The sequence below is a fragment of the Pan troglodytes genome, chromosome 1 (genome assembly GCF_028858775.2).
Source record: "Pan troglodytes isolate AG18354 chromosome 1, NHGRI_mPanTro3-v2.0_pri, whole genome shotgun sequence".
Classification (NCBI taxonomy): domain Eukaryota; kingdom Metazoa; phylum Chordata; class Mammalia; order Primates; family Hominidae; genus Pan; species Pan troglodytes.
Window position 1 is genome coordinate 168,986,866 of NC_072398.2, and position 22,333 is coordinate 169,009,198.

The 22,333-nt window shown below is 39.2% G+C and overlaps 1 protein-coding gene and 1 long non-coding RNA gene across 15 annotated transcripts in view; one reads left to right on the top strand and one right to left on the bottom strand.

Moving 5' to 3' along the window:
* The window catches only part of PATJ (PATJ crumbs cell polarity complex component), a 421,434-nt gene that overhangs the window by 151,421 nt on the left and 247,680 nt on the right, over positions 1-22,333 (bottom strand). For all 14 annotated transcript variants that reach the window (XM_063817330.1, XM_016919657.4, XM_016919650.4 and 11 more), the window contains one exon: positions 21,037-21,233. In XM_063817330.1, the coding sequence (XP_063673400.1) occupies positions 21,037-21,233 (197 nt within the window). The remainder of the gene's footprint in view (positions 1-21,036; positions 21,234-22,333) is intronic.
* Positions 1-22,333, top strand: part of LOC134810899 (uncharacterized) — a 46,827-nt gene that overhangs the window by 21,202 nt on the left and 3,292 nt on the right. Inside the window, exon 2 of the long non-coding RNA XR_010159647.1 lies at positions 4,646-4,689. This is a non-coding gene — a long non-coding RNA (uncharacterized LOC134810899). The remainder of the gene's footprint in view (positions 1-4,645; positions 4,690-22,333) is intronic.

Here is a 22,333-nt window from a genome sequence, read left to right on the forward strand (position 1 = left end):
GAAGAGTCCCACATCTCTCACTTTAAATCAAAAGCTAGAAATGATTAAACTTAATGAGGAAGGCATGTCAAAAGCTGAGCTAAGCTGAAAGCTAGGCCTGTTGCATCAGTTAGCCAAGTTGTGAATGCAAAGGAAAAGTTCTTGAAGGAAATTAAAAGTGCCACTCCAGCGAACACAGGAATGATAAGAAAGCGAAACGGCCTAATTGCTAATATGGAGAAAGTTTGAGTGCTCTGGATAGAAGTTGGAATCAGCCACAACATTCTCTTAAGCAAAAGCCTAATCCAAAGCAAGGCCCTAACTCTCTTCAATTCTATGAAGGCTGAGAGAGGTGAGGAAGTTGCAGAAGTTGTTTGAAGCTAGCAGAGGTTTAAGGCGAGGAGTCTCAATCTCATAAAATGCAAGGAGAAGCAGCAAGTGATGATGCAGAAACTTCAGAAAGTTATTCAGAAGATCTAGCTAAGCTCAATAACGAAGATGGTTACATTAAACAATAAATTTTCAACAATAGTCTTTCATGTGAAGAAGGATGTGTTTGCTTCCCCTTCAGCCATGATTGTAAGTTTCCTGAAGCTTCCCCAGCCATGCGGAACCATGAGTCAATTAAACTCCTTTCCTTATATGGAATCAACCTAAGTGCTCCTCAACAGGTGAATGGATAATGAAAATGTGGTATATATACACAATGGAATAATATTCAGCCATAACAGAGAATGAAATCCTGTCATTTGCAATAATATGGATGGAACTGGAGGCCATTATGTTAAGTGAAATATACCAAGCACAGAAAGAGAAATATCACGTTCTCACTCACATGTGGGAGCTAAAAAAGTAGATTTCATGAAGATAGAGAGTAGACTGGTGATTACCAGAGGCTGGGGCGGGGTGGGGAGGGGGTTTTTTGGGGAGCTGGGAGAAAGGAAGGAAAAAAAAGAATATACCTGTATTTATTACCACTGAGCTGTACACTTAAATAAATGTGGCTACAAAAAAAAAATCAACATTAACAGGAATTTTGGAGAAGCTGATAACAACTCTCATGAATGACTTTGAGGGGTTCAAGATTTCAGTGAAGGAAGTCACTGCAGGTGTGGTGGAAATGGCCAGAGAACTAGAATCAGAAGTGGAGCCTGAAGATGGGACTGGATTGCTGCAATCTCACGATCAGACTTGAACAGATGAGGAGCTGCTTCCTATGGATGAGCAAAGAAACTGGTTTCTTTCTTTCTTTCTTTCTTTTTTTTTTTGAGATGGAGTCTCACTCTGTCCCCCAGGCTGGAGTGCAATGGTATGATCTCGGCTCACTGTAACCTCCCCCTCCCAGGTTCAAGCGATTCTCCTGCCTCAGCTTCCTCAGTAGCTGGGATTACAGGCACCCACCACCACACTCGGCTAATTTTTGTATTTTTAGTAGAGATAGGGTTTCACCATATTGGCCAGGCTGGTCTCGAACCCCTGACCTTGTGATCCGCCCACCTCAGCCTCCCAAAGTGCTGGGATTACAGGCGTGAGCCACCAGGCCTGGGCAAAAGTGGTTTCTTGACATGAAATCTCCCGGTGGAGATGCTTTGAACATTGTTGAAATGACAACAATGAATCTAGACTATTACATAAACTTCATTGATAAACCAGTCCTAGACTCCAATTTTGAAAGAAATTCTACTGTGGGTAAAATGCTATTAAACAGCATCCGATGTTACTGAGAAATCTTTCATGAAAGGAGACAATCGATGTGGCGAATGTCATTGTTATCTTAAGAAGTTGTCACAGCCACCCCAACCTTCAGCAACCACCACCCTGATCAGTCAGCAACCATCAACATGGAGGCGAGACTCTCCACCAGCAAAAAGATGACAACTTGCTGAGGCTTAGATGATCGTTAGCAATTTTTAGAAATAAATTATTTTAAAATTAATGTATCTACTTGTTTAGACATAATGCTAATGCACACTTTATAGACCATAGTGTAAACATAACTTTCACATATGCTGGGAAACAAAAAAACACACATGACTCACTTATTCTGATACTTGCTTTATTGTGGTAGTCTAGAATGGAACCCATAATCTATCTGAAGTATGCCTATAAATAAATAGGTTCAATATATATATAGATTGACTACCCTTTTAGCTTTTTCTGACCCAGCCCCAAGGAAAACAATTAAGATATTTCATTTTGGATCAAATATTGCTCCCCACCTTTCATGACCTGAGTGCTCATTCAGATTATCTTGAAATTGGAAAAATGTTATTTTTTTCCATTTACTTCCAGTAAACTGAGAGGTAGAGAAACTAAGTGCCTTTCCCAAAGTTTCTTCTTTCAAAGGTGACTGAATGATATAAAGGAAGAATAATAAATTATGTAGACATGTCTTTATCTTTGATATCATCCCACAATGGTGAGAAGAACTATCTTTATTCCTGATTTGATGCTTCCCAATTTACCCAAATATCTATTTATTATCTTAAAATCCAAGATCTACAACTCTTTCATTCAACGGTAATCATATATCCTGATTTTCCTAAGACAGCCTACTTTATTTATGTTGTTCCAATTACTTATTTATTTATTTATTTATTTTTGAGTCAGGGTCTTGCTCTGTCGCCCAGGCTAGAGTGCAATGGTGCGATCATGGCTCACTGCAGCCTTGACCGCCCAGACTCAAACAATCCTCCCACCTCAGCTTCCTGAGTAGCTGGGACTACAGGTGCGCACCACACACCGGGCTCATTTTTTATAAAGACGGGGTCTTGCCATGTTACCCAGGCTGGTCTTGAACTCCTGGACTCAAGCGATCCACTTGCCCTGGCCTCTCAAAGTGCTGAGATCACAGGCATGAGCCACTGTGCCGATTAGTAGTTACCCAGTTTGGATGATAAATTATATCTTTTTCCCACATTCATCAAGCCATGACTACGGGAAGTGATTTAATGGCATTCTATCTCAATTTCTATATCACTAAGATGAGAAAGCCAGACCAGATGAGGAATGTAGTAGAGATCTAGGGGGATCTTTGCCAGCACACAACTGCTTCTCTTTGTAAGGGACTGTCCTTCAAATCCTCTCATCACAAATACCACCCTTTATGGTGGGCAGCCAAGTTTGTGTTGCTTGTCATGACACTCCAGGCCACAGCTGAGGAGCATATAACATAGGCTAGGACAACCAAGATTCTCTCTTTAGGGGATTTTAAATTGGAGCTGAGACACAGCTAACTGTTTTACATGTTCATTAAACTTCTGTGAGATGTCCATATTCTGCCACACAGATGAAGGGACTGGAAAAGCCATCATTTCCCAAAGCCCTGGTGCATCCTGATCTTCAGATTCCAGGAGGGATTCACACCATTACAATAGATTCTACTTTTTTGGTGAAGTTATTGCTATGGGCTGAATTTTTATGTCCCTCTGCAAATTCATATGTTGAAGCCTTAATTCCCAATACGATGGTATTTGGACGTGGGGCCTTTGGGAAGTAACAAGGTCATGAGGATGGAGCCCTCATAGAGGAAATTAGTGCCTTTACACTAAGAGACATAATCTCTCCCTTCACCATGTGTGTGCATACAGCAGGAACATTGTCTGCAAACCAGGAAGACAGCCCTCAACAAGAACCAAATTAATCAGCATCTAGATGTTGGGCTTCTCAGACTCTAGAACAGTGAGAAACAGATGTCTATGGTCAGCCCAAGCTGACTGGGACAATTATTTGAACTAATTTCTGTTCTTTGCAACCAAAAAGTATTCATTGATATGGTTTCTTAGGCTCCTAATTCTAAATATTAATTCTAAGTATTCATTGATATGGTTTCTTAGGCTCCTGCTAATTCTAAATATTAATTTGTAAATCTAACTGACATACCTCTTTCCATCTCCTAGTCTTGTGCTCTTTCAGATGTTCAGTAATTTGCCTTGGCATTCAAAAAGATACAAAAGAAGAAAAAAGAAAAAGGGAAAAAGCTTTCTGTCCAAAGGAGCTTTCTATGCCCTTGACCTACAATTCTGGTTTTCTTGTCTGTTTTTAGCTTCCTCATCTGATTACTGACAAAGTGGGCCTTTTGAGGTCTTCCAGATAGTTCTAGTAACTTCTGTCTCAGCTTCATGATGCCGAGTCCCTGAAAGACAGTAATATTTTACCTTAGGGGTGAGTTCATTTTCCCCCAGGTTCTGAATTTCCAACTCAATAAAATGTCGCTCAGTAGCAAATTATAGTAGCTCTGGATACTGAAGATAACAGCCTCAAATGAGAAATACCTCTATAGTCAGGTGCCACATAATAATGCCTCAGTCAAGGATGGACCAATATATAATGGTGGTCACATACAATTATACCATATTTTTACTGTACCTTTTCTATGTTTAGATATAAAAATATTTACCATTGTGTTACAGTTGCCTACAGTATTCAGTACAGTAACATGCTGCCCAGGTTTATAGCCTGGGAACAATAGCCTTATACCACATAGCCTAGGTGTGGAGTGGGCCACACCATCTAGGTTGTACACTTTATGACCTTCATACAACAAAATCACTCAGTGACGCATTTCTCAGAAATGTATCCCTGCCATTAAGGCCTGACTGTATTTGCAAAGCTTCTAAGCTATATTATAACGGATTTTCATTGTGTTTGACTTTTCCCCTTATAGACTGGTTTCAACTACTGTAGTGGGGGAAGACAATCTGATATGAGGTAAGTCTTCTTATATTTATGTACCAGAGAAGGGATACTTAATTATAACATTAACCTAGCAGAAGTAGAATTACGGTTAATCCAGTGAAAATTCAGCAAAAGTAAATGAATTCAAATCCTTTTGTTATACTATACAAACTTTCACTTTAGAGATCTTTAATGAGATTTGTTTCAATAAAATTAACTATTCAAAAATATCATGAAGTGATAGGTTTTCAACTACTGTTAATTTTTTATAGTTCAACTAACATGAATAGAAATTTATACTGGGCTGAACACGGTGGCTCACACCTGTACTCCTAGCACTTTTGGAGGTCAAGGCGGGTGGATTGCCTGAGCTCAGGAGTTCGAGACCAGCCTGGTGAACATGGTGAAACCCTGTCTCTACTAAAAATAGAAAAAATTAGTGGGGTGTGGTGGCATGCGCCTGTAATCCCAGCTACTTGGGAGGCAGAGACAGGAGAATTGCTTGAACCTGGGAGATGGAGGTTGCAGAGAGCCGAGACTGCGCCATTGCACTCCAGCCTGGGGTGACAGAGCGAGACTGCGTCTCAAAAAACAAAACAAAACAAAACAAAACAAAACAAGAAAATAAATTTATACTGAAGAGCAGCTCAATTAAATCTACTAAAAAACCCTGCCAAATTGGAAGTAAAAGTTAATTAACTTAAGCTAGGAATGAAAATATTAATTATATAAAAATTAAAGTTTAGCTCAAGTAACAGATTTGCCTGAGGTGTGAATATCATGTCATAATATATTATACCTAACAATACCCCACCCACAATTTTATTAAAGCAGAAGGATTGATTATGAAAAGTGACAAATTATTATTAAAGAACTGAGTTGAAATTCATGTAATTTGAATTGGTGATAATTAAATCTGAGAGTCCTTCTCTGTAATTTACTTTTTTTTAAAGAGGCAGGGTCTTGTTCTGTTGTCCAGGCTGGAGTGCAGTGGCACAATCATAGTTCACTGTAGCCTAGAAGCCTCTAACTCCCAGGTTCAAGGAATACTCCCACCTCAGCCTCCCAAGTAGCTAGAACTACAAGTGTGTGCCACCATGCCTGGCTAATTTTTTTGGTAGAGACAAGGTCTTGCTATCTTGCCCAGGGTGGTCCTGAACTCTTGGGATCAGGCAGTCCTCTAATCTCAGCCTCTCAAAGTGCTGAGGTTATAGGTATGAGCCACTGTGCCTGGCCCAACTTTTTTTCTTTAATAAACTCTTTTACTGAATGTAACACACAGACAAAAAAAAAAACAAAACAAAACAAAAAAAAACCCACATCATATTGAATATTTTTATAGGTTAACTTTTAATCTAATAATTCAACTTCTAAGAATTTATCCTAGGCTGGGCGCCTGTAATCGTAGCACTTTGGGAAGCCAAGGTGGGTGGATCACTTGAGGTCAGGAGTTTGAGACCAGCCTGGCCACTCAGGAAGCTGAGGCACAAGAATAGCTTGAACTCCGGAGGTGGAGGCTGCAGTAAGCTGAGATCACGCCACTGCTCTCCAGCCTGGGTGACAGGTGAAACTATGTCTCAAAAAAAAAAAAAAAAAAAAAAAATCCTAAAAAATTAAAAAACCCAGTCATCCCTCTCATGGCTATTCTTTTAAAAGAGAAAAAGTGAAAAAAACTACATATTAACCAACAAACAATGATACTAATAATCGTATATCAATAAATGGAAAACTGTGGTGTTAAACGGAGGTAGCGGGGGATGATACAGATGTAGAAGCATTGTCATACATACATGTAGATGCATACAGATGTAGAAGCATTGTCATAGAAAGAAAACACTGCATGCAGAGCGAAGAAAATAACAAATTTCATGCAACCTATTTACCACACTATTTTCATTTATGTGAAAGTTTCTGTGTGGGTTTAAAGAAAGTTCTGTGAGTATCTCTACTAAATGTCGGCAATGATCATATCGCTGGTGGGATTTAAGGTGATTTTCAGTTTGTTTTTCTATATTGACATTTTATAACTATAATAGTACCATTTAATAAGTGCTTACAACATAGAAGGCACACACACATACATGTGCACACATGCCTAATACATTACTTGTCTCACTCAAACCAGTAGAGAACTGCATGGTTACGTCATTATATAGATGGAGAAATTGAGGCACAGTGAGTTTAAGAAATTTGACCAACATAACACATCTAGAATCAGAACTTATAGCCAAAATATCTTTCAGTTTAAAAGCTTATTAATTAAAAACATTCCCTAAGGGTATTTACTTGGGGTGAAAAAAAGCCATAGTATAAGTAACTCATTTTTAGTCCTATGACATCAGAATTCCAATTTATAGGGCTCACAAAGTAGAAACCCCAGACCAAGAAATATTCCAATAAAAGTATAATAGGTATGTTGAATATTCACCCATTTATTCACTTAACAATCATTGCATAAGTGATGAGGATACAGGAATTTTCATTACCATTGTCATCATAGCTGCCATGTATTAAACACTGTGTTCTAGGTACCAGATTCTCTGAAAGTCACTTTGTAGAAATGACTTTATTTAGTCAGATACGGTCGCTGCCCTCAAGGATCTGGTACTCTGTAAGTGACATGGTTTTGGAAACAAATAATTGCATTGCCATATGATGTGTGTAGGCATAAAACAAGCAGCAATTGTCTCATCTTGGAGTTGGGTAGTTTGCTCTTAAGAAGCAGTAGACAGATGTTTAGACAGAAGTTTAGCAGGCACAGGGGAAGTGAGTGGCAACAGTATTCCATGACTGGGGAAAAGCATATGAAAGGCACGCAGGTGTGAAACTCAAGGTCTCTCTGTAGGAACCACAGGTACTTTTACAGTGTAGCTTTCGGGGTGGGGAGGAGAGAAGTAGACTGACAGAGATAATAGAGGTAGTTTCTTCTTTCCAAAAATCTTGGGCACTGGCCCCCCTGAAGAAGATGCCCACTTTCCAAACCATTGCTCCCACTTTACAGATGGGAGAACCAAAGGGAGGAAAGGAGTACCAGGCTAGGGATGGGACAGGGCAGATGCCTGAAACTCAGGTGAAACACAATTTCACAATAATGAAAAAAGACTTCTGAATAAATTATCACATTAATTTTTTCCTTGGAAAAGACAAAGTAGTGTACAACAAGCAGCCACTTCTTAATACCTTGGGCAAAGGAGCAGGTTTCAAGGACTCAGTTTAATGGAAATCGCAGTGCTGAAGTAAAATCTTCCACAGCTGCAATTTAATCTATTTCTTGTGAAGTATAATGTTTCCAAAGGATCACATTCATTTAAAAGGCTTAAAGATGAGAGATTTATTTTCTCTCAAACAAAACTAATTAAATTGAAATACATTCTAAAGGCAGCATAATAGTAATATGCAGCTCACACATCTGTCTAAATTTGTTATATTGGGAAAAGAGTAAGATATCCTTTTGAATTCTAAACCCTGACATATTTTTGAAAAATACTGACTTCGAGAAAATAGAGAAATATGTTTCTGTGTTGTTCTAATTTTGAATACTCCTGTGGAAGTTGCTCCAATTGCCACAAGCTGTTTCACTTGACCAAATGAAGTAGGTGACTATAGGTAATTTCCCATTAGCTGCACGGCAAAGGAAAGAATAAATGAATGAAAGCACAGTATAATCCACCTCTTATATTACAGAGGAATCATTGTTTCCTAGGACATTGAGATATTACAGCCTAACTCTATCAATGGTATTATTAGCCACCTAAGCAGACAGGACTGGTGACCAATGACCAGGAATTTATTCTTCTAAGAACATTGATATATGCTACCAGTCAAGACTTTCCCTAAACTAGGAATGCTTAATGTTTGCTCCTTTTCATAAAAACAGCTGATCTAATTAGAACCCCAGCTCAATTCTCTCTGTTGCTAGAAATCTTTTCTCTTGCCTTCAAAGTATTTCACTTGTCCCTTGTATAGACATAGTGAAAAACCCATTCAATCATCAAAGGACTCTATCACTCCCTAACTGTGCTCCCTTCCAACTCCAGTTTCTCTCTCTCTCTCTCTTTTTTTTTTTTTTTTGAGACAGAGTTTCGCTCTTGTTGCCCAGGTTAGAGTGCAGTGGCACGATCTTGGCTCACTGCAACCTCCGCCTCCCGGGTTCAAGTGATTCTCCTGCCTCAGCCTCCCAAGTAGCTGGGATTATAGGCGTGCACTACCACACCCGGCTAATTTTTTTGTATTTCTGGTAGAGACAGGGTTTCACTATGTTGGCCAGGCTGGCCTCAAACTCCTGACCTCAAATGATCCACCTGCCTCAGCCTCCCAAAGTGCTGGGATTACAGGTGTGAGCCACTGCGCCCCGCTCTCTTTTTCTTTCTTTTAAACAGTTATCTTGTTAGTGAATCAGTCCTGTAGGGGCAGGATTACATGATATACAGTTGATAGCTTTTAAAGTATAACTCATCCAGAGTCCAGTACTGCCACACTACCCACCATGAAAGAGAAGGTTGGTGTTCCTGTACTTTTGTAATGACGACGTTGAGACTCACAAACTCAGTGACTTACAAAGGGGTTCTAGGTAAGGAGGTGGCAGAGCCAGAATCCAAGCTCAAGCCTCCTGATCCCAAAGCCTCTAGGTAGGTTCGGGGCCTCTGGAATGGGTAACAAGGAGATGGAACTTGGTGCTATGGGACTCCTGCTACCTCTGTAATACTCATCCTAATCACCCGCATCCCCAGCTTCCCTGCCACCACTAAAACAACAAAACAAAACCCAGCACCCAATTCTCATTCATTATTTTTTTACAGTGGTAAAGAGAAAAACCCAACTCAAGTGTCAGCTTTAAAAACTCTGGGCTGTCACGTCCTTTCTGTTTGTTAGTTTTTGTGAAGGACCTCTTCAAGGAGAACTACAAACCACTGCTCAATGAAATAAAAGAGGATACAAAGAAATGGAAGAACATTCCATGCTCACGGGTAGGAAGAATCAATATCGTGAAAATGGCCATACTGCCCAAGGTAATTTATAGGTTCAATGCCATCTCCATCAAGCTACCAATGACTTTCTTCACAGAATTGGAAAAAACTACTTTAAAATTCATATGGAACCAAAAAAGAGTCCGCATCACCAAGTCAATCCTAAGCCAAAAGAACAAAGCTGGAGGCATCACACTACCTGACTTCAAACTATACTATAAGGCTACAGTAACAGCATGTTACTGGTACCAAAACAGAGATATAGATCAATGGAACAGAACAGAGCCCTCAGAAATAACGCCGCATATCTACAACTATCTGATCTTTGACAAACCTGAGAAAAATAAGCAATGGGGAAAGGATTCCCTATTTAATAAATCGTGCTGGGAAAACTGGCTAGCCATATGTAGAAAGCTGAAGCTGGATCCCTTCCTTACACCTTATACAAAAATTAATTCAAGATGGATTAAAGACTTAAACGTTAGACCTAAAACCATAAAAACCCTAGAAGAAAACCTAGGTATTACCATTCAGGACATAGGCATGGGTGAGGACTTCATGTCTAAAACACGAAAAGCAATGGCAACAAAAGCCAAAATTGACAAATGGGATCTAATTAAACTAAAGAGCTTCTGCACAGCAAAAGAAACTACCATCAGAGCGAACAGGCAACCTACAAAATGGGAGAAAATTTTCGCAACCTACTCATCTGACAAAGGGCTAATATCCAGAATCTACAATGAACTCAAACAAATTTACAAGAAAAAAACAACCCCATCAAAAAGGACATGAGCAGACACTTCTCAAAAGAAGACATTTATGCAGCCAAAAAACACATGAAAAAATGCTCACCATCACTGGCCATCAGAGAAATGCAAATCAAAACCACAATGAGATACCATCTCACACCAGTTAGAATGGCAATCATTAAAAAGTCAGGAAATGACAAGTGCTGGAGAGGATGTGGAGAAATAGGAACACTTTTACACTGTTGGTGGGACTGTAAACTAGTTCAACCATTGTGGAAGTCAGTGTGGCGATTCCTCAGGGATCTAGAACTAGAAATACCATTTGACCCAGCCATCCCATTACTGGGTATATACCCAAAGGACTATAAATCATGCTGCTATAAAGACACATGCACACGTATGTTTATTGTGGCACTGTTCACAATAGCAAAGACTTGGAACCAACCCAAATGTCCAACAATGATAGACTGGATTAAGAAAATGTGGCACGTGTACACCATGGAATAGTATGCAGCCATAAAAAATGATGAGTTCATGTCCTTTGTAGGGACATGGATGAAATTGGAACTCATCATTCTCAGTAAACTATCGCAAGAACAAAAAACCAAACACCACATATTCTCACTCATAGGTGGGAATTGAACAATGAGAACACATGGACACAGGAAGGGGAACATCACACTCTGGGGACTGTTGTGGGGTGGGGGGAGGGGGGAGGGATAGCATTAGGAGATATACCTCATGTAAATGACGAGTTAATGGGTGCAGCACACCAGCATGGCACATGTATACATATGTAACTAACCTGCACATTGTGCACATGTACCCTAAAACTTAAAGTATAATAATAATTAAAAAAAAAAACAAAACTCTAGGCTGGGGATGGTGGCTGTCACCTGCAATCCCAGCACGTTGGGAGGCCGAGGCGGGAGGATCACCTGAGGTCAGGAGTTCGAGACCAGCCTGGCCAATATGGTGAAACCCCATCTCTACTAAAAATACAAAAATTAGCCGGGCATGGTGGCAGGTGCCTGTAATCCCAGCTACTCGGGAGGCTGAGGCAGGAGAATTGCTTGAACCTGGGAGGCAGAGGTTGCAGAGCTGCGATCACACCACTGCACTCCAGTCTGGGTGACAGAGCAAGACTCTGCCTTAAAAAAACCCAAAAAAAACACAACAAAAACAAAAACCACAACTCTGCCTCACCTCAGCACAGTACTACTTTCTTCCTTAACCGTATATGTATATGTGTGAAAAACTTTCTCTAATGACAAAACTTTCACCTATCAGGTTGCCTGAGATCTTATAATATCCAGTATTTGCTAGCTTTTGGGGTGGAAGGAGTGGAACGGTCTCTCTTATATACTGGTTTCTGTTTTGTTTGTGTTTTTGAGATAGAGTCTCACTCTGTCACCCAGGCTGGAGTGCAATGGTGTGATCTCAGCTCACTGTAACCTCCACCGCCTGGGTTCAAACGATTATTGTGCCTCAGCCCCCCGAGTAGCTGAGATTACAGCTGTGTACCACCATTTTTGGCTAATTTTTGTATTTTTAGTAGAGATGGGGTTTCACCATGTTGGCCAGGCTGGTCTTGAACTCCTGACCTCAGGTGATCTGCCCACCTCAGCCTCCCAAAGTGCCTCTCTTATATACTGTTAATGGGGCAGAAAATATACAAATAAAGTAAAATACAAAAGGCTAATGTAAGAAAACTTCTCTCAATTCTAAGAGCATATTTTTCCAGGCTGCATTTCAGTACAGTCACTACAATATCCATAGGACAGGAAGGAAGTTGGGAAAGCGCTGGACAAAGGAGGAAATGGAGGCCCAGAGAACAATCCCAATAGGTTATGGAAGACATGGGGGAAAACCGCAGAAAGAAGAGTCGAGAGAGGCACTGCTGAAAATTACTCCTTCCATAAATTTCTTCCCCAGCATACATTCTTGTCGCTATTTTTTTTTAACAGATTTCTTCAGTAATCTGCTTCTTCAATCATCATTTTTACTTTCTATTTTCATGGCACTTTCCATAATTTTAAGATAATTTGGCTCACTGGAGAGACCACACATAAAGCTTTTGTGTGAGCAATAATGAGGACTGCAGTAATAAAAAATAAATGATTGTCATTCCTCCAAGACAAGAATATGGATTTTTGGCCTCAATATTTCAGTGGCATAAGGAAGTATGACTAAATAATTTAACTCTTCCCCTAACAAGCCATAGTCAGAAACAAAAATGGCAGAAATAGAGCTCAAAGACTTCACAGCAGGAAACAGAAAAGAATGAGGCCAACCGATACGAACTAGGTTTTACATAATAGTTCCTGCAGTTGGAAAATAAAACTCGAACTCTATGAAGGAACTGAAGGGTAAAGGTCTTTAATTATGAAGTTCAGACAAGCTCTCCTAGTGCAAGAACAAGCTCAAAAAATAAATTTTCTTCTTCTTTGGTTCTTAAGTGATGACTATAATTTCACTAACTACATTCTACTTTTAATTAATTCAAAGTGGCATTAAAATTTTAAAAGACAGGCTGGGCACAGTGGCTCACATCTGTAATTCCAGCCCTTTGGGAGGTTGAGGTGGGAAGACTGCTTGAGCCCAGGAGTTGGAGATTAGCCTGGGCAATACAGAAAGACTTTGACTCTACAACAAATAAAATAAAAATTAGCTGGGCTAGGCGCAGTGGCTCACGCCTGTAATCCCAGCACTTTGGGAGGCGGAGGCAGGCAGATCACTTAAGATCAGGAGTTCGAGACCAGCCTGGCCAACATGGTGAAACCCCATCTCTACTAAAAATACAAAAAAAAATTAGCCAGGCCTGATGGCGCATGCCTATAATCTCAGTTCATCGAGAGGCTGAGGCAGAAGAATAGCTTGAATTTAGGAGGTGGAGGTTGCAGTGAGCCAAGATCATGCCACTGAACTCCAGCTTGGGTGACAGAGTGAGATTCTTTCTCAAAAAGAAAAAAAATATATATATATAATATGTATATAATATATATTTATATATATTATATATATATTATATATATATTATATATAATATATATAAAAGCTGGGCACAGTGGCATGCACCTATAGTTCTAGCTACTCAGGATGCTGAGGAGGGAGTATCACTTGAGCCCAGGAGTTTCAAGTTACAGTGAGCTATGATCATTCTATTGCACCCCCAGCCTGGGTGACAGAGCTAGACCCTGTCTTTTTTTTTTTTAAACAAAACAAAACAAAACAAAACAAAACAAAACAAAAAACCGCATACACAAAAAACTAAGAAGATAAGAATAGCATGGAATTGTATTGTGAGAAACTATCTTGGGTGTTTTAAACTAGTACTGGATAAATTGCATTAATCTTTATCTACTAAAACTATTAATACAAAACGGTAATGAATTCACATATTACCTTCTAGAATCATTATTAATCCAGAACTCAAATAACTTAAAAACACAGCCTACTGCCAGGCAAATAGTTAAGTACTCAATGTTAGCTCAATTCCCTATTCAGCACCCTAACCTCACTCTCAATTTCTTTTAATGAGCAAGTCTTTTGTAACTGAAACTGAGTATAACACAACTGATTACTTAAGGAACATGATTAGCAAGACACAGATAGCTATTGGTTACAACGCTGTAATGACCAGAAGACTGCACTTAGTGTGTGAGGCTGACCACTCAGCCAGCACCACAGTCTTCTGGTGACTTTTAGAGTTGTGAACCGGGTTGCAGATCATCTTACCAGTAACAAAATGAGGTGACTTTGGCTCCGCATATGGGAAGGTCATATTCAGGGCTTGCTTACAATATGTATTTGTGTCAGGTTTAATCACTCATTTTTTAATAGCTTTGAGATACAATATTGACATACAGCAAATCACACACTAAAGTGTAATATTTTAGTATTAGTGAATAGTATTTAGTATTAGTGAAACCATAGCTACAATCGAACACTTGATCAGTTTATTTTTACACTTTTAGCTATTTAGAACCTATCTCTGGCCAGGTGCAGTGGCTCACCCCTGTAATCCCAGCACTTTGGGAGGCCAAGGCGGGCAGATCACTTGAGGTCAGGAGTTCGAGACTAGCCTGGCCAACATGGTGACACCCCATCTCCACTAAAATACAAAAATTAGCCGGGCATGGTGGTGTGCACCTGTAATCCCAGGTACTCGGGAGGCTGAGGCACAAGAATCACTTGAACCTAGGAAGCAGAGGTTGCTGTGAGCCAAGATTGTGCCACTGTACTCCAGCCTGGGCAATAGAGCAAGACTCCATCTCAAAAAAAGAAAAGAAAAGAAAAGAAAAAAAGAACCTATCTCTATTAATAAAGCTACAGGAAAAGTTATTTTCTTGCAATTTTTAATTCTTTGTTCTTCTTCCTGTTCCTCAAACTACTTATAATGGGATATTTTATTACATGAGGTCTCTGAGGGCATAGTTATTTCATTAAGAAACACACTTCATAAAATTGCATCCATGTATGGTAATCTAAAAAAGCCAATCTAGATGACAGAAGCTTCTGACTATAAATTATAAGTAATCTTATCCATACATACGCAGAAGCTAGTGATTTATTAAGTACTCTACTGTACTTCCAAACACATCTAAGTTTTCCAAAAGATTTCAAAAACAATTCACTGGCAGCAAGCAGAAAGTCAGGGATAAACTGCTGAGACAGTGATGCTGGTAAGGGCTCCTGGCAGGAGTTTTGCATGAAGCAGCTGCATGTATACCTGGGCCAGTCATTTAACTTTTATGGTTTCGGTTTTTTCTCTTATAAAATAAATATTACTGGACACTGAGATCTGAGATTACCTGTAGCTCTATGTCTTTATCCCTGACAAATATGGGACACATTCATGCTTTTGATTTTTCATGATTCTTAAATATCATTTTACACATAAGCAAAATGACAGGATTTTACTTGGGTTATCCTTCAGGTGAATGATACAAAGGGAATGTACTGCATACTTCTTCTATTTCAAAAGGCTTGGGAGCCAGACAAAACACAGCTCAATACACTAGCCCAATCAATTGTGCACCTCTTGTGCCACCCACTTTGTTCCTTCTGGCTGCTTCTGGAACCTGACAAATCACTCCAATTCCCTGCACAGCACCATCAACTCTTTTTTCCTACATTGGCACTGAAGGGAAGATTATAAATGAATCCTATATTCATATGACAGCCCCATGCTCAGGCCTGTGCATTTTCCGGGACTAATTGCTTTGGGAAAGCCAATACTCTAGCATAAGTCTCATTCCAGTCCACATGGTGATTATATGTTAATGCCTTTTGAAATTAATTCAGTAACCCTCTTACTAGCATGGAAGTAAAGGGCAAAGAAGCTGAGATTTAATCATATTGTCTTTTAGGGGCTTAATGTAAAATTTCTTTTGTATGTGAACCAAGCCATTGATGGACAGAATTTGCTGAATGCTCTTCCACTGTAATGGTGCAGTCCCGCAGCAACAAAACTGCTAGCAAACGTCACACCAAAAGTGTGTCATGGACAGGGCTCTCAAAGAGAAGCTGAGTTTCTGGCTTCAAAGAAGCCACAATGTATGCTCAACCTCTCTTTTTGCTATTTTCTATAAATTAACCTCATCTAAGCGTCTGAAGGAATTAAGATCAAGTATAACTAAAAGGAGGCTGTGAGCAAAGCCATATCATAGAGACAAAACAATAATGATAAATAATATGTGCAAATAATGAAGTTATAAAAATAATCAAGACACTGAGCATTTTACTTCAATTGAGGGAGAGACGATAAAAATAAACAGTGTCAGGGGGTAAAGCAACCACTCATGATTTGCTCTCAGAAACCCAATAGGTATAATCTAAAAGCCCACTTGCAAATGCTTCCCATATAATGCAGTATACTTCTACAATCTACTACACTGCAATATCCAAAGAACAGCTATTATAACACTGGCTTTAGCTTTCTTGGTACTCATCATTAAATAAATTTCCTATACTCAGCTCAAAAGCACATTGGATTTGATATTATACTACATACAAATTCTTCACATATCATAGAGTAATAATTGCAAATTTTTCTGAGTTATAAAAAGAAAACAGGGAAATGGTTCTCACATGAATTTAATTCTCTATCATCTCTGACCTAAAGCCCAATGAGAAGATGGGTTATAAATGCTTAAGAATCCTGTATATGGGCTGGGCATGGTGGCTCACCCCTGTAATCCCAGCACTTTGGGAGGCTGAGGCAGGTGGATCACCTGAGATCAGGAGTTTAAGACCAGCCTGACCAACATAGTGAAACCCCATCTCTACTAAATACAAAAAATTAGCCAGGCGTGGTGGCATGCACCTGTAATCCCAGCTACTTGGGAGGCTGAGGCAGGAGAATTGCTTGAACCTGGGAGGTGGAGGTTGCAGTGAGCCAAGGTGGCGCCACTGCACTCCAGACTGGGCAACAAGAGTGAAACTCTGTCTTGGGAAAAAAAAAAAGAATCCTGTATATGCATTTTTCCATTCTCCCAGCTCTTCAGGATGTTGCATAGAGCCATCAAGGAATAAAAAGATGACTTCCCTATGGGACAGACTTTCAGAGACAAAGGCATTAATATAAATGAACTAAAAAGAACTGAGCTATACAACGCTGAAAAAAATTATGAATAAAATCAAAATCATCTGAAATGTATTAAGGTATTGCTATGTACCAGATACTCTTATTAATTCCCACACTACCCTCTGAGGTTGATGCTGTACAATCACTAGACTGGAAGCTCTGTGAGGGCAGGTATGTATTTTGTTCACCAGTAGAGAATCTACACTTTGTTCATACAGCACCTGCTATATGACAGATGCACAGTAAGATATTTGCTGAATGAATTAATTTCTCCATTTGAAAAAGGAGGTAGCTGAGGCTTAGAGAAGATAAATAATTAGCCAAAGATACATGATGCCAGAATCTATATTCCAACATATTTTTATTTGTTATCATTTTTTTTTTAAACTAGAGAATCTTTGTGGAGTGATGGGGAGTTAAGTTATTGGTATGTTTAATCTTTTTGCTCATTCCATCTCTGAATGAAGATGAAATTGCTGAATTGCAATGAAAGGGACAAATTCCGAAAGTCAAAGGAAAGCATAGGAGGAGTCCAATAAAGCAAAATGTTATTTTTTATCCAGCAGAGTTCTTCCAGACTCTAGCTTAGCAAACAGATACCAGAAGTTTCTAAGGGAGTGGAAGTCTGTTTTAATTAACAGTTAACTATTCACCATGCTGTGCTATTGTGATATAATCAGAAATATATATTAGTTCTCTGCTTGCAGTTTCTGGCACAGAGCTCCTAAAACCCTTGTAATTTCCTGAGCAACAGGGGTGCTAGGTGTTAGTTACATCTCTTGTTTTAATATTTGGTCTCTGATCTGGGTTCCTGACACAGAGCTCCTAATCCCTTGGAATTCCTTGTGTGACAAGAGTGTCTTTTGTTCTAATGAGGCAACTCTTGGTGGGTTCTTGAATGGGAGATGATTGCCAGAAGGACCAAACCACAGCTAAAAGCTTGGAATGTTCAGTTCCGACCCTCAGGGAGAATGAGGTAATAATTGCTCATGCCTACATGATGAAGCCTTAATAAAAACCCCTGAACTATGGGGTTTGAAGAGCTCTTGGCTTGCTGAACACGTGGACCTGTCTGGTGGGTAGCACGCCCAGACAGGGCATGGAAACTCTGCCCTCCCCTTCACTTACACCTCAACCTGTGTATCTATCTCTTCATCTGGTTGTTCACCTGTATCTTCGTAACTTCCTTTATGACTAAATATAAGTAAATTGTTTCCCTGACTTCTGTGAGTCACCCTAGCAAATTAATCAAACCTGAGTTAGGGGTTAATGGGAACTCCCAATTAAGAGCTGGTTGGTCAGAAGTTCAGGTCATAACCTGGGATTGCAAACAGCCTCTAAAGTGGTGGGAGACAGTATTGTGGGACTGAGCCCTTAACTTGTGGGACTGACGCTGTCTCCAGGTACCTAGTGTCAGAATTGAATTGAATCATAGGATACTCAATTGGTGTCAGCTGAAGAATTGCTTGGTATGTGGGGGATAGTCTTCACACATTTGATGTCAGTTGATGTTCTGCTGTCTAAGAGAAGGAAAACTCTTTACCTCTTACATACATTATGCTGAGCAACTTCTGAAATACAACCAATAACCAAAAGAATCGAGACAAGTTACGGTAGGTCTTCCAAGTCCAGTGCTTGCTGCCACATACATAGTGCTGAATTTTGTGTTTGACCTGTAAAACACTCTCATTACTCTGCAGCCACAGCTCATTTGTTACCACTGTCTAATAAAATGTCAGACAGAGAAATAAAATACCCATGCTCCTGTTGGTCTGGATATCACAGGACATTCCATCTTGAGTCTTAATAAGGTAGAAAGAACAGAACAAGAATCTTCATATTCCAAATTATAGCCTTTGGAGTATTTCCATGTACCAAGCAAGACAGGAAATCTCTGTCTAGATATGTATAACATAACAGAGTGACTTAATGTACATGATTCCCTGAAGACTAAAGCATCAAAAATCAGGAATCTCCTGAATCTAAACAAATTGGGTTGGTTAAAGAAGTCCCATGGGGACCAGGCCCGGTGACTCACACCTGTAATCCCAGCACTTTAGGAGGCTGAGGCGGGTGGATCACCCGAGGTCGGGAGTTCGAGACCAGCCTGACCAACATGGAGAAACCCCGTCTCTACTAAAAATACAAATATTAGCTGGGCATGGTGGCACATGCCTGTAATCCTGGCTACTCGGGAGGCTGAGGCAGGAGAATCTCTTGAACTTGGGAGGCAGAGGTTGCAGTGAACCGAGATCGTGCTATTGCATTCCAGCCTGGGCAACAAGAGTGAAACTCCGTCTCAAAAAAAAAAAAAAAAAAAAAAAAAGTCCCACAGGGAACATAGTATACTTTAGTGGCTGTAACATGGGTCTTGGAGTCTGGCAAGCCTGAGTTCTTATCCACACTTATTCACTTAGTTCTGCAATATTAGGTATATTATTTACCCAGTTTCTAATCCATAAAATGGAGATAATAATAATTGTTACCATAAAGGATTTTTAAGAATACTGAATACAAATATGTACAATGCATATGCACAGTGCTAGCAATAACTGAGTACATTGGCTCTAACTTTCATCATTTTTACTACCAGCATCACTTTTGTCTCATCTCTGAGGAAGTCTCTAAACATAAGCCAAAGGAAACAAACTGAGGCAATGAATAATATTGGTTACATAAGGTCATCTTTGACTTTATTTATGTAATGATTATGCTAGTCAGTGTTACGACCCAATGTGGGTCCCATTCATGGTGCCATATTATAAAAGAACAAGAAAAGAAAAGTAATCCTGGAAGTGACTTCTTTGCAGAAACAGGTTTTAAGTGGGGAGAAGCAACCAAGGTTTGGAAGAAAGAGTTGATGGCGATGGTCTTCCTGTTGCACCTGGCCAGCTGTGGCAGTAGTTATTATTAGGCAAGTAAAATTATGGATGACTGTAAACTCTATTCTGAGTCAGAGTCTGAGGAGGAAATCGTAAAATGCAAAATCAGTAAGCCTTCATTTCAAGTAAGCAGTCTAACACTCAGTGTCTCCATGATTTAGCTCCCCTAAGTGTCCTAAAGTTGGAATATTTTATCAAATAGGCTTTAAAGCACAATGGTTTACAAAGAGCTACAAGTCAAACTGCCTGCCATTGAATCCTAACACCATCATTTACTTTGTGATCTCACCAGTAAAAGAGGTTGTTGTGTTTGGTACCAGGTATATTTTAGCTGTTATTGTCATCATCAACATCATCATCATCATCATCATCATTGCATTTCTCATTTTGTAGTATAAATATCTTTTCACGTCTGTTTTCTTCTTCTAGACTGTGAGCTATACTAATGAAGGAACTGGATGTATTCATCTCTTTTTCTGTTTCTGGTCCTAATAGACACTCAAAAGTGTTAGCTGAAAGAATGAGTGAATGAACAAGCAAATGAGTATCAAACTAAGATAAGCTCAGAACAGATACCTTAAATTTCAGTGTAGAAGAATAAGAATAACCTTTTCAGATTATTAATGAAATTATCTGGAATAATTAAAAGAGGATCAGTCATCTTCTTAGCTTCTCTTTTGTCTATTCTATTCCTAAAGAAAGAACCTATGTAGCCTTAACCCATATCCTGAACTTCACAGACATTAACTATTATTTTTGAGAAGTTCACAGGCTCTTGTTGGCTCTAACATCTTCCCCACTTCCCCCCGAAAAACTGAAGAACCACAACAGTTACATGTATGACTAATTTAAAACCCAAAGAGAATTTTGATAAATACTATCAAAATTAGGTTAATATACAAATTAATTTTGAATATTTAAAAATTGATATTAAAAACAAAGGTTTTAATATGTTTCCATGATATTTTACTGAAGAACTTCTAAAATATTCTGTGAGATTAGTTTTTACTTAAGCAGCAAATAACATTTGCAAACAACAGTTTGATTTCTGTTCTTGCTTTGAAAAATGATTTTAAATAGTTGAAGGAAATATAATTTGACATCATTCTTCCCTTTCACCTCATTTTCCTATACAACATCCACTGCACCCATCCACTTCACCAAAAGATAAGTTAAAAACATATGCTTCTCACCTCTAAGAGTTCATCTCCAATATGCATTCGTCCATCTGTGGCAGCAGGTCCTTCCGGGTTAATTCCCACCACAAATATGCTCATGCGTGATCGGTCTTTATTACCAGCAAGGCTGAGTCCAAGTCCATTCTTATCTTTTTCAAGTTCAATAACGTGCAGTTCTCCAGGCAGATCTGCATATCTTTGTCTGATTTTTTCTATTAAAAGAATTTTTTAAAAATTAAATAGAGTAGCTTGATCTGTATTATTGAGATGTCAGCATTTCCCCATCCTTACTGTGATTTCTCAACTATGGTACCTTTTTTGTTTTTTAAGAGACAGAGTCTTGCTATATTGCGCAGACTGGAGTGCTGCAGTGGCTATTCACAGGTGTGACTATAGCACACTACAGCCTCCAACTCCTGGGCTCAAGTGATCCCCCTGCTTCAGCCTCCCAAGTAGCTGGAACTACTAGTATGTGGCACTGTGCCAAGCTCTATAATAGTTTATTTTTGAGAATGAAGGTACTTAAGGTCATGCATGGCCTTAGATGTAGGTTACAGTTAAAAATTATTTTATTTCCTCCTAAGAAGTTTAACTCGCCCATAAGACCTTCTGATTGTTCAGGTTCACACTGGCCTAGACTTTCTGTGGACTCTTTTCTTACCTAAGTCAATCAACACAAAGTGGTAGAAACCATGGTCCCCTTCCTATCTGCCCCAACCCACCCGCACTAAAAAGGGAAGCAAAAACATTAGCTGAGCACCAGATTTGAGGCAAGCAAAGTATTTGGTCTTAGAGATTTAACACTGAACAAAACAATCATGGTTTCTACTCTTAGGACTTATGGTCCAGTAGGAAAGAAAATCAACAATTCTAAATAATTACATTAATATATATTAATACAAAGGGTACCAAATAACACTGGGTTATGGGAGCAAAAGCAAGGGGAATTAAGGGTGTTGGTTTAGCTCTCATATTTGAATTCATTCCACAAATCTACCATTTACTCAATATCTAACAATGAATACATTGGTTTATCTCTATGAGGTTCCACTTTTTCATCTGTAAATTGTTACTATCCATTTCATGGATGTTGAGAAAATTAAACAACATACATATTGAAGGGCTTAGCGGCTCATAGTTTATAGGTGTTCTATACTTCTCTTATTCCATCTTCTGTCTCACTTTGCTACCTCTATGTTAGGGTCAAAAGGACCTGTTTTAGGAGATGGCTGGCTATGTCTCACTTGTGTTGGTTCTGTGCAGCAAAACCACACTGACAAATCAGTGTGAGGATGGTACTGCTTTAAGCATG